The sequence below is a fragment of the Tyto alba genome, unplaced genomic scaffold, assembly GCF_018691265.1.
Source record: "Tyto alba isolate M040663 unplaced genomic scaffold, T.alba_DEE_v4.0 Super-Scaffold_13, whole genome shotgun sequence".
NCBI lineage: Eukaryota > Metazoa > Chordata > Aves > Strigiformes > Tytonidae > Tyto > Tyto alba.
The window spans coordinates 1,929,570-1,942,769 of NW_024881275.1; the positions used below are offsets into that span (position 1 = coordinate 1,929,570).

General features: G+C 38.7%; 1 protein-coding gene across 2 annotated transcripts in view; it reads left to right on the forward strand.

The window, feature by feature from the left end:
• FAM172A (family with sequence similarity 172 member A) overlaps positions 1 to 13,200 on the forward strand; it is a 272,106-nt gene that overhangs the window by 30,721 nt on the left and 228,185 nt on the right. For both annotated transcript variants that reach the window (XM_042787776.1, XM_042787777.1), the window contains one exon: positions 799 to 899. In XM_042787776.1, the coding sequence (XP_042643710.1) occupies positions 799 to 899 (101 nt within the window). The remainder of the gene's footprint in view (positions 1 to 798; positions 900 to 13,200) is intronic.

Genomic DNA, 13,200 nt, shown 5'->3' on the forward strand with positions numbered 1-13,200 from the left:
TGAGTTTTGTCCGATAAACTGAAATGTCACAGGTGAGATACTGGTTTTCTGCAGTTTGCTTCTTACTTGGTTGCCATTTTATTATTATTATTATTGTTATTTTAACTCAGTCTGTGTTGTCATGTAAACTTTTGCTATAAACAAGGCCAACTGCAGAAAGTTGCATTGGTATCTCAGATCAGCATGTGGTTTTGCTCTGATCAAGCATTCTCCTTTGTCCTACTGTTGCAGTCTCAGAGTACCCTGAATCTAAGAGCTCTTACCAGATTGCACGGTGCCTAGGAGTCGGGATATTTACCATAATTGTGAATGTGGGTTTTTTCAGATTAATTTGGAATGTTGTTAATCTTGAACATAAATGTTTCCTTTCCTTCCAGCCTCCAGCCTAATTTGTATTCACATTTCTTCCTAAATGCAGTTGGTTTTGAAGTAGGGGATTTGTAGCTACAATTAGACCACCTAATTGACACTGCAGATCAAATAGTAACTGCTAATGTTTACATTTCAGTGTTAACTCATAACAAACTTGCAAAGCAGTTTGACATTTGATATCTACATATAATTTCACTGTCATCACTTGTGTTTAGGTTTATCTAGCAATATATACCATTCAGGGGGGAATGTATTTTGTTGTTATGCTACAGTTGTTTTCCCTCAAAAATGCTATAACCAAAAGAGAAGGAATTCATAATAGACCAATTTTTAGATGTAGACTTCCTTCAAAATTTTTGGCAATTAAATGTGTCTTACTTTTAATGAAGAGGTATATTAAAATTTAATGATTTTTTTCTTTTACAGAAGGGCAGTTGAGACACATAAAAACTGGGGAGCCATTTGTTTTTAATTATCGTGAAGATTTGCATAGATGGAACCAAAAGCGCTATGAAGCTCTCGGAGAGGTATATTAATTGTGTGCATGTATGCCTGTGTATTGGTGTGCTGGTCTTTGTTGTATTTCTCTGTAGAAATTAAACTTTTATATATAAAGATTTAGTGAGTCTGCAGTCATTTAACAAAAAGTATTTTAGGATTTGTTATGTGTTAATGCTTTAACAGTAATCCCCATTATTTGCTGTATAGCTTAAGATGTGTTATAGACTGCAATTTGACTTCAGTATGTGTTCAAAACAGAGTATCATGTAGATTACACAAATCAGAGAATATTGTACAGTGCAGGATTTTCTTTAAATTTGTTCTCCTCAAGGCAAAGTGCTAGGTACAAAATCGGCATTTTATCTTCTAGTTGAAGATGTTTGTACTGGCTGGTTTTCTCATGTTACCAGGAGATACCAGTAGCCACTAGTTTGGTTAAGTAGAGATCTGATGATTAATTGATTAAATATTTGTTGATGTATTGGATATTTGGTTGCTACTGGTACTTCCCAGGCTTTTTGAAGGGATGTTGTGCATGTATGAGGTGTAGAAGCGACTGACCCTGGTTCCTTTTCTATGTGAAAATGACTGATTTCAGTACCACGCTTACCATAATGCTTCGGGAGTCAGAGCACTGACTGGAGAAGAAAGGCACCTGACCCCAGTGAATGCAAAGCAGCGTGTGCTGAGGTCCCCCTTGCACAGGCACAGCCTCCCCTGCCCAACAGGAAGAACAGCCGCTGCGCTCTGACCTCTAGGTAGTCATGCTGCTCACGTCAGAGTGGCTTTTGGGGGAAGGGGATGCACAGTTCTGTACACAAACTAGGGTCTTTTTTCTTAGAGACTATATAATGTTGCCCAGCGGTTTCTGTTGGAGTCATTATGGCATGTCATTCAAGAGCTGCCTTTGCCTTGTGGCTTGTCTGCTTTCATTAGTGTTATTGTTTTAGTAAGGATAAAACACATTTATTCCCCACTTACTCTTTCTGTTACATTAATTCAGGCTACTCAGAGAGATGTTTGGTTGTGCCTGTTTATAGACATTTTGTCTTTCAAATGTTCTTCTCGTAAGTTAAACCCAGTGGGCAGTTCAGCCCCCCCAAAGCTGCTTACTTGCTCCCCCCACCCCGTGAGATGGGGGAGAGAATCAGAAGGGTAAAGGTGAGAAAATTCATGGGCTGAGGTACAGTTTAATAGGTAAAGCAAAAGCTGCACGTGCAAGCAAAGCAGAATAAGAAATTAATTCACTGCTCTCCATGGGCAGGTTGGTGTTTAGCCATCTCCAGGAAAGGAGGGATTCTTCATGCACAACGGTGACTTGGGAAGACAAACACCTTATCAGAAGATAACTCTGAATGTCCCCCCTTCGTCCTCCTTTCCCCCCCAGCTTTTATTGCTGAGCATGACACTATATGGCATGGAATATATCCCTTTGGTCATTTGGGATCAGCTGTCCTGGCTGTGCCACCTCCCAACTTCTCGTGCACCCCCATCCAGTACATTTGTGTACTAAAGAGTAAAAAGAAAACCAAAACGTCTGAAATGACAATTAGTCCTACACTGTTGCAAAGTCAGTAGTATAAACCATCTTGATTGAGTTTCTTGGATGGATAAATAAGTATATGCTTAAATTTATCACCAAGTGCTTTCATATAGTTTCTTGTGCTGCCAAGAGTGCATTTGTTAAAGCTGAAGAAATACCTAATTATGTGGCCTTTTCTAGGTATAGCAGGATAGTCTCTGGGAACTTCTGTAGGCACTGAGCATGCAGGCTCAGGAAAGGAGTGCATGGCAGAAGTACTATGCCTGTCTTGACTAACAGGAATAGCACTCCATCTGTCCTTAGCCCATGTAGCTGAGTGAGGTATGGTCCAAGAAACCCCACCAGCATTAGTTTGGATACTGTCAGCCTGAGAGAAGTGGAAGTAAGAGGTTCAGTTGAGAGCAGTACACCAGGAGAGGAAATAAAGAGGGAGATTCACATGTGTATGGTGTAACACCACAGGGCTGTGCAGTGCTGTATTTTTACACATACAAGCTTCCATTTAAATACACGTACTCTGTTCTGTTACAAAGAATTCCTGTTCTTTGAGAATAATTGCAAGCCATAGTGGATTTTCAGTGGTGCGGGTTTTACTTTTTCATTCAGGTAAAATGAAAAACCACTGAAGGCCAGACTGCTGTGACTTTAGCAGGACAGATAACATGGATTAGTCTATCTCCCAATTCCTGCTGCGGCTCCCAAAGAGGCTTTGTGATGGAGACAGCCTTTCTGCTTGTGAAACGGTGATGAAAAGCTACTGCTGACCCTGCCAGGCCTCTGCAGAGTGGTGGTCTGGTGCTCCGTGGTGAGCTCAGCCCCTCCACTTCATTGCAGGGGTAGCTTGGGCTCTGTGCAGGTTGTGTTGGAGCTGCCCAGCTGTTGAGCACTGCTTTATCCTGCCAGAGCTTTGTTATTGGGAACTGAAGAACCTTGCTTTTTACCTCCTCCTCCTCCTCCTCGTTCCTGCAAGATCTGTGTCATGGGGGGGATGATGGGGGCTACTACTTCTGCTGCTTCTCGCATCCTTTCTTTCACCTCAACTGTATGTTTTCCAAAACAGAGAATGTGCTATTGCCCAATCTGTTGCATTGTTTGTCTTTCTTGGTACATATTTCTTCCAACAGGAAACAGATTGGCATGTATTCCATGGTCTGTGTGTGCAGACCTTTGTGTGCCTGTATTGTTCAAATGTCCCCATTTTCCAAATGAGTTGGACAAGACACAAGTATAAAGATTAGTGTGTTTCCGTGTGGGTTCCTGTGCCACTACACCTTCTTTTACATGTTTCTCAACATCATTGAATTCCTCATTCTGTGCATCTGAATAATGAGTGCCACAGCTTCAGCCCATAACAGTATGAATGACTTCCTGTGATTTTTGGTTAACCAGGAGGTGGGGTGTATTCAGGGAGTCGATGCCTTGTATCTGTGATCTGTCTTGTGCATTTTGCCTTAGTTATAATCATCCTCCATGTTCAGGTTTGAGTGATCTTTGAAAATGCACTTTGTTTATATTGGTAGGTGAAAGGAAAAGAAGGTTTGAGGTCAGGAATCTGACAGGGTGAATTGCTTTAAGTTATTTATTTGTTTTATGCTTTAAGAGAAAAAAGAAACTCATCTGTATTTCAGTCTGTTGTCTGCTAGATGCGTGATACTACACAGTTCTTCCAACAAGCCACAAATTTATGAATGCTCTATTGTCTGTTTTTGGCACTATGAGTGTTTATATAGTTATCTGAGAGCACAGGGGACACTGACCAGAAAAATCTTTGGCGTTTGTTCACATAGATAAAACCTTGTTTTGTGCCATAGATCGGTGGGTCACTGATGTAGATATTGAAAAGTACAGAAGCAGTATATTACCCTCTGATTAGCCATTTTGTAGTCTAGGGTAAAATGTGTTTAGCAAACTGTGATAGTTCAAGAAGCAGCAGCTCATGTAATTCGTAAGGTGATGTAGCAAAATCTGGCCTTAGGCCTTTGCTTTGAAACATCATCCTTTAGGAGATCTCTAGTATGTATTTGTGGCTGAACATTTATGTAGCTGGACATACAGCAAGATGATAAAGTAGCTAGACTTGTATCATTGGACAGAAGTGGTTTATGTATTCAGTGTTTCCATTGTTAGCTCAGTCATTGTGTGCTGGGTTTCTCATTTTTAAAGGATATACCCATCTTGCCCAAGGCAACTTTTTTTTTTTACTGTATATATATACTGTGGTCTGCTTTTGTTGTATTTTACTAATTTTAAGAAGAGGGTGTACTTCCTGGCCTCGTGTTACAGCATCATTCTCTCTTTCTTGGAGCATTAATAAATTTCCATTTGGTAATCCATGATTTTTTGCTGCTAGAAGTCATGAATACACTATCTGTGATGTTCTGCCATTACTCTGGCTGTATGGAAATTGATTCTTCACAAATTACAATGGTTCGTCAACGTCTCCACTTCTTACATCTCTTTATTCTTCATTCATTGATCTGTTATTTCAGGCACACAATTTGTTCTGCAGCCTCTTGATATGTGCTTCTAATAGACAATTTAGTGAACTGTTCATAATTTTGTGATTCTGGTTCAGTCATTGCTACTGCGGCATTGAATTTTGTGGAGAGCCTCTCCATTTGCTTTTTAAAAATTAAAATGGCAACAGAAGTGCACAGAACATGGTGTTGCAGCTGCTTCTAACTGCCGATTAATCCATGTGGCAAGTTTGAAGTACGATTGAGAACAATTTTGTGACAACAGTTCAGTTGTTGCAGACGTACCGTTCCAGTTCAAAGTTGAATTATTCTACTTTTTTTTTTTCTGTCCAGGATTTATGGAGATTTGAATTCTAGGTTAAACTCCAGATTAGACGCACATGATGTATGTCTCCTTGCATTTTAAGTAGATGTCTGTGTTTACTGTTTGTGCTGTACTTTCAACTGATAGTATGGCTGCTGAAATTGCCAACAGTCAGCTTCAGCCTTGCTTCATCGTGACATTGGAGTTACCTGGAATTATAGAGAAAATACTACTAAAATTCATTGCTGGAATTTTACCTTGCATTTTATCAGTCATATAGGTTGTGTTGATAATGAGATTTCGTATGAGAGAGATTATGTTGACATTCTCCTTCCATAGCCCTACAGTAGGCAGTTATTGTCTATCCCTCGGCATGTCTTTCACAGCTCTAGCACTGGGTAATTATAATTTGATTGTGATTGCTTGGAGGCCATTTAATATTTGCACATGGTTTTGTGAGTGCCATCACTAGTGAAGAGACTTTTACCAGTACTGACAGTTTGCTTGGCTACCCATGTCTTTAAATAAGTCAAACAAGATTTGTAAATATGTAGATTATAATGAGGACCATGATATGAATGCCTCTGCTGTGGTCCTGCTCAAGGAGTGGTTTATGCCCTGTCTTGTAATTGCAGACTGTATGACCTGCAGAAGCGTATAAACAGGTAGCAGAAGAATTGTGGTTATTTTTTACAGTTACCATACCCTATCACAAGAAAATACTTTATATATATGTAGAACAGATACAGAAGGCAAAGATACAGAACACCTAAGTCAGGAATTCTTTGCACGTTTCATGTATACAGTTAATTTTGCATCATCAGAGAAGTCTTATCCCACTAAATAAACTGCTTTAAAGTGTGTGCAGAATGTTAGGTCCAGCTCATCATAAAGTAGATTAACCACCAAGGTTAATATTTGTGTGGAGGAAAAAGAATAAGTATGTAGAATTATGACAATGACAACCCATAATTAAGATCGCTAAGTAGTAAAATGCGATTTTTTTTTTTCCTGATCTCCTTTAAGTTAAAAAACAGCTTGGTCTCAACATAATTTAAAAAATAAGCGTTCACCTGCTACTAATTTCCTCCTTGGTTGCAAAGAGCGTTATTTGTTTGGATGACTGAGAGAAAGAAGCTATTTACATAGCACAAATGAAAGCATAGAGCAGCAGAAGAGGACATGTAAGTTAATGAAGAAGGAAGCATTAAGTAGTCTGCATTTGAAAGGGTAGCTTCTTACATGAATAACCCAAAATCTGATGATAGGCTGCACGTGCACCTGATAGTACTTAAGGTCCAATCTTGCAGCCGAAGCTCATGTGAATAAACTCAATAGGTCTGATCTTGTGAATAAGGGCTGCAGGATCAAGTTCCAAATAAAATTTGCAGATGATTAGTAGAAATCCTTACACTCTAGTTTCAGTTTCTTTGCACAGACAGTTTATCATTAAATATTCCAGATTTTCTCTGGCTAGTGAGACTTTGATGTAATAAAGTATGTGCTGCACACCATGGATTAAGCAAAATTATGTTTGTGTACCTCGACATTATTAGGTATTAGCTGTTAGTTATTTAATGGTTGGAAAAATCTGTTTTACTGAGAGGACAAAATAAATTGGTAGTGATGTAATAGGTGGGTTCACGGACATTTGCTTTCATAGGGTGCTTGCTTGGCTAGGGCTGTTGAAGAGGATTAGATGCCAGATATTTAACAGGTGTCTGTTGAGCGTGTGTGAACTGAATTTTTTCAGTGTCTTGTATTACAGTCAAGTAAGAGTAAACTTCCATGTGGATAGTAAAAGTCCTCACTGAGAACATAACAAACTCTTCCTGAATTTATGTCCTGTTTCAAAGGCAGAGTGAAACAACCTAATGGAAATATTTCTTCCATCCTTGCGCTTGAAAGTGGTTAAATACCATATTGGGTGGTCTTCTTCGGAAGCAGTTTGGTAGTATTATTTCTGTGCATTTTGTGTCCTATCTACTAATGAATGTTGCAGAAGGTTTTTGCTGTAGCAGAATTTTATAGTGGAGTAAATGTCTCAAAAGTTTTTAGAGGTGTGCTATTTGGACAAAAATAGGGAGCTGAGCAGAAAAGAGAGATTGGGCAAGATCTTTAAAATAAATTAAGGAGTGATCTCATTTCTTATTAGACAGAGAAGAATCCACGTGGAATAGAGACTTTTGAATGCACCAGTTGGAGGAAGAGCTTAAATAACACCTTTCATTTTTGGACATTGATGTCAATTATATATGCAATTCTTTAGGAATTTTTTTTGGAATAGTTTTTTTTGTACTAACTTAATTATTTTCAATTTGTGATAGGTAAGTGTGAAACAGAAACATGATGCAGGACACTTTAAGCAAACTAGATAAAGCACCTGAAAATGGGGCAGGATATTGAATTTCTCTCTAAGAGCAGTGCCTAAACCGTAAGTGATACATTTCCATAAGGTTCCATTTCTTTTACTTCACTCATTTTTGAACTAGTGCCTTTGATAACAGAAAGAAAATGCTAGTTGGGGCAGCACAAAAAATATCTAAATCGTGTATGTGTACTATCTTTAGAATTTTAGAAAGTTTTCAGCTTTTAACAATCTGTTTATCTTCAACATTTCTTTTTGGTGAGTGAAGTAGATGGACAGACAGCAAGGACTGAAGACTACTTAATAGTACCTAAGGAAATTTAAATTTAAATATGAATCTTTGTTGCATGCAATATATTCATTTGCATATGCTAAACCCGCTTTCAAAATCTGCTGTTTGTGAAGACTTTTTACTGGAATGATTATGTCAGATGTGCTTCAGTGAACTCTTCTAGTTTGTAGGCAGCAATTGGCAGTAGGTTGGTTCATCACAGTAACATGACAGTACTCGAAAGGTTCAGAGATAGTTTCATAATTATTGTTAGCATGATTCTTGAAAGAAATGATGAGCATCTCATAAACCCAGATGGGAATTTGTTACATTGTTGATAAATGTGTTGATAAATGTGTTTTACATTTTTAAATTGATAAACAGTGAAAAGCAGAGAAGATACAATAAGGCAGATGGTTGTTTATAAAGCACTTGCAAGTTGCTGCAATTCAAAGAATGGTACTAATTGTTAAAAAGAAGACAAAAATTGGAGTAGGGGGAGTGTTTCAATGAGTTAATCATGAGCTTTTTAAAAATAAAACCTTCAGCAGCTTTAGTTCAATTAGAACCATTCTTGCCATCCTGAGTTTATATGCAAAAGTTTAGACTCTCAGTTCTTAATAAACTTTTGTACCAACCATTTTCATGTAGCTGAAATTAAAAATACAACTAATTTACCTTCTATCTAAATGCATTCATTCCTTTTATTTCTCCTTTTTCCTGATAGGAAAAAGACAAGATTTATTGTACATCAGAATAAAATTGAATTATCATTGGTTTTATCAATTATTCCCATTTTTAAACAATGAATGGTGAACTCCAAAATCAGCAGAGAGTTTGCAGCAAGGAATTAAGATGGGATATAGTTGGCTTATTACATGTGATGAAACCAGTTGGTTCACTTTTGTCTTGTGAATGTTCAGCTATGTTTCCGTCAGTGATATTAGAAGTTTCTATGAAAGGCAAAGTATTTTCCTACTGTTTCAGCAGGAGTTTTTTGAAAACTAGAGATATGTAGATTACTGCCTTCATCAATCAGCTCTCTTAAAATATGTTTATTTTACCTCAGTTGCAGAACTCTGGAAGAGATAGTTCTCTTTCACAGTATTTTCAGCATTTCCAAGATAAAGAATTTAACACTTTCTGTGTTTTCAACAAGAGACCTGTATCTTTCAGTTTTCTGGGAATATTTTTTATTAAAATTCAGCAGAATAGTGATATTTTTTAATAAAGCTGTATCAGCTGTGTCAGTCCTTAATAGGAATAATTTGAAAGGAAAAAATTCAATTATAAATCAATAGAGCGTTGTATTTCTGTATGTGCAAACAACCTAAAATTACTTTAAGATGCTCCAGCTGCTCAATTCATTAACTCAATCACAACTGAATTTTGGTATCTGTTATCTTCTGTTGATCGCTGCAGCAGAGATACCCAGTTAGCATGCTTGGAGCTGTTAGATGCAGTTATGACTATTAAGGAAGATCAGTTCAATAAGTTGGTTACTTAGGATTTTGAGAGGCTTAATACGTAGTTATTTATCTTAGCTCATGCACTGTCCTGTCCGTAACGATTCAGGAAAGCATCGTGCTCCTCCACAAATCATGTCAATTCCTTCTCACGTTCCGAGTTTCCAGATTTGTCTCTTGTGCTCTTTGGGTGGTTGCACCTCTCAACTCTTCCCAGTGTATCTGCCAAATCCTTGCCTTCCTCTCTTGAGTGAATACTCTGAGTATGTTGTTGGTAATAAGATATGAAAGATCTTTGAGGAGAAAAACAAATAATTTTTCTGTTTTCACTGAATTATCTAGGGGTAGGGGAAGTGTGCATATGTTTTTACCTTCTTTCCAGCAGTGGAAATTATACAGATTTTGGAACCCCATAACACAGAGTGGGAAAAGTATGTAAAAATGTTTTTAATTTCTAGATTCAGGAATGAAGCTTCTGTCCTCATTTCCAGTATAGGTGGCTCTATTTAAGAGGACTTTTTAAGATAAAACCTGACATACCTCCATTGCAGTCGGAATGCATGTGGGAGTTTCACATGAAAGTACAAATAAATTTATAAAAGATATTTGAAAGTAGTTTTGTTAAGTTGTAGAACTTGAACTTGTTTTTAGACACAATTAATTTTCATATATTAGACACGTACCTTCATCATGTGCTGATAAGAATTTTGGTGCAGTAAAACTTCAAGCTGAAGTTTAAACAAGAGGGGAAAATACTGAATATAAGAAATGGGGTTGTCTGTCCACTGTAAGCTGCAGTTCCATGTGAGACATCTTTCTGGATATTGTGTGTACTTTTGATTTTATGAATTTGGTTAGAAAAATAAAAAAAAAAATATAGTCTTAAATGAAAAATGGAGGCTAAGTATTTTATTTTCTTATAATATTGATACAACAGGCACAAAGGGAGTGTTGCTGTAGTTGGTTGCACCATATGAAGATAATGACATAAATGAAAGAAGGAAATTGCTCTTAGTTTATGAAGACTGTAGGAAGGCAGAAGGTTCGAGCAAAAGAAAAAAATAATTAGGACACATAACCAGAAAAAAGTTTTAAATGAAAGTACTTGGAAAGTGCTAAGCATTCTTACTGCCTGATCATCAGGGGTTTGATACTGAGTTTCCTCTATGTCATTAAATGTGTCAAGATTGATTGTTACAGTTGATCGCAACTTTTCAAAAAATGCATTTTTAAAAATTATTTTTATTGAAACAACTTTTTAATTCAGCTTTACTTGCTACTGTGGAAATGCATATCAAATTGTTGAAGTGAACATTTCTGCTACAGCTGACTTGCAGAGACTTTCAACCTCTAAGTTTTAAAACAAATGTTGTTCTGTGTACTGGCTTAAAACCTGTATGAAACTGCAGATAGCGGTTGAGGTGGGGAATAATGCTAAAATAGCTGTCAGCAAAATAGTAACGATGAAACTCTAGGATAGGAATTGCTCTTGTTGAGGCAGAATGAAGTGTCAGAGATGTCAGGACACAATGCTGATAGTCGCACAAGTTCTTCGTTGTTTTTCTTCAGCCTAAAACTTCATAGATCTTTCACTGAGGGAAGGATCTGGCATTTTTTTGCAGAAAGAGTATGCTTTTCACAGGAGTCAAGCACTTCACTGGAAAATAGCATACCCCATGTACCCACACTCAAGAGGTGCAAACTGAGCTCTTTCAATGTGTGTCCATCCGTATACGTATGTGCACAAATGTTGCTATTTCTGTGAAAGCAACCACCCTCAGAGTCAAGATGCGTAAAAGATGTGAATGGCCAGAATAGCTTTTAAATAAGTGTCCAAGGTACAGCAGAACTCATTAATCCTTTTCCAGTTTTATACTGGTTTGTCATTACATTTGATTTTAGGCTGAGGATTACAGCAGTCGGTGTAGTAAATGCACCTTTTGGGGGTTCCTCACAGCCAAATGACTGATAGCCATCACATGCATTACTGAAGTATAAATACCGTAAATATCACATGTGCTATCTACCCGAATCAAGTGCAGCAGGACAGAGGCAAGTCTCTCTGTCCTGTGTATGAAATGTGCAGGCAAGATTGATCATAGTGATCCATACACGCTTGTACTTGTGAAGCTCAGGCTGGCATGCACTATTATGGTAATGGCTGAGGACCAGATTTTCCTCTTGTAGATACCCGTGTGGGCATAACACTGTCCCAACAAAGGGCTACAAGAATTTACACTGTGGCTAAAGCCATTAATGTGAAAAGGGCAATGTCTTTTCCATTTACGTCTTGATGTGTTTTAGGAGAGAGATCTTTGTGAGGGGTGAAGAAACCTACTTGGTTCATCTTTAGAGGGGAGACACACTCTCCCCAGGCAGTCAAAAGTTATGTGTTTTAGAGTTTGGGACAATTAGATTGAAGTCTTCCATGCCTCTATACCTGCAGGCAGGTGCTCAGCTATCCCCAGGAAAGCAGGGCTCCATCACATGTAACAGTGACTGGGGAAGACAAACGCCGTTTCAGAACATAACTCTGAACATCTCCCTCTCCTTCTTCCCCCAGCTCTCTCCGCTGAGCGTGGCAGAGGATGGGCTGGGACACCCCTGGGGTCGGCTGTCCCGGCTGTGTCCCCCCGCCCGGCTCCTTGTGCCCCCCAGGCACTCGCTGCTAGAGACGTGTGAGGGGCAGAAATGACCTGGAAGCTGTGCAAGTGCTGCTCAGCAGTAACTAAAACATCCCTGTATTACCAACCCTGTTTTCAGCACAAATCCGAAACACAGCTCCCTACCAGCTACTGTGGATAAAATTAACTGTACCCCAGCCAAAACCAGTACAAGGTGGTATTGATATCTTGGATATTGTCTTAGAATCACAGAAATAATTTTGATTACACCTGTGGGGATTCTGCAGTCATCTCCCCTGCTCAAAGCGTGGGCAGCTTCGAATTTATATCAGGCTGGTCAGTTAAAAAACTGCAAACTGCCCTTAAGCAGGGGCAGCCTAACTGAATGGTTGCTAGAGATCTGTCTGCATGCTCCTGTGGTGGAGCTTCCTGGTAGACAGGAGACCCTAAATGAAGCTTGCTCGTTTGAGGTGTGAGAAATTACCACGGTAGATGCGGCTAGGCTCAGACAGCTGTGAAGCTGACTTCTAGGGGAGAAAGTGTGCTGGTTTCCAAGTTTTGTAAAGTGGTCAGGTGTAATGATTCAATGAAGTTTTGTGAGGTGGAGAATGAAAACTTCGGAAGGAGCACCATGAATCGTAAGCTGTTGTTAACTGGTTGTTCTGGAAAGGTACTGAATGTCAGAATGTTACAGTCGGGACGTGACATAGAGAACAGTTGCTTGCCGTATCAAAGCTGTGGTTTTGTCAAGTGCTGCTATTAGTACAGATCCTGCCACCTGATCCCAGATTCCTCTATTGTTCAAGGTTTTAGAGTGCATATTGCCTTCCACCAACCAATTTTTCAAGGCACGTGTCATGACACACTTGAAAAAGTATTACATAATAGCATATATACCCCTGCTCAACTCCACTGTGTGTGGCAAAAGAGCACTTTAAGAGTGTTTGCCTTGTGATCAGTTTATAATAGAAAAGAATCAGCTTGTTTGATAACACGAGCTTGTACTGGTAGCATTCAGCCAGGAACAGAGCTCTCATTTGTTCTGGGTTTCAATCTACTATTCAATTTACGGTGTCGCAACTCTTGTCACTTAAGTATTTTGGGAATGTTGGGGAGTGTTAGATACTACTTAGCTAGGGACCATGTAAGGATTAATCATAAAGTGAGAGGTCTGATCAGTTCTTGGAGATGTCGACTTAATTCAGTGCTCTTGGCCACAGTGATGTCTTGTATGCAGAAATATTTCCGGATGGGTATGGTTGTGGGTAGATAAA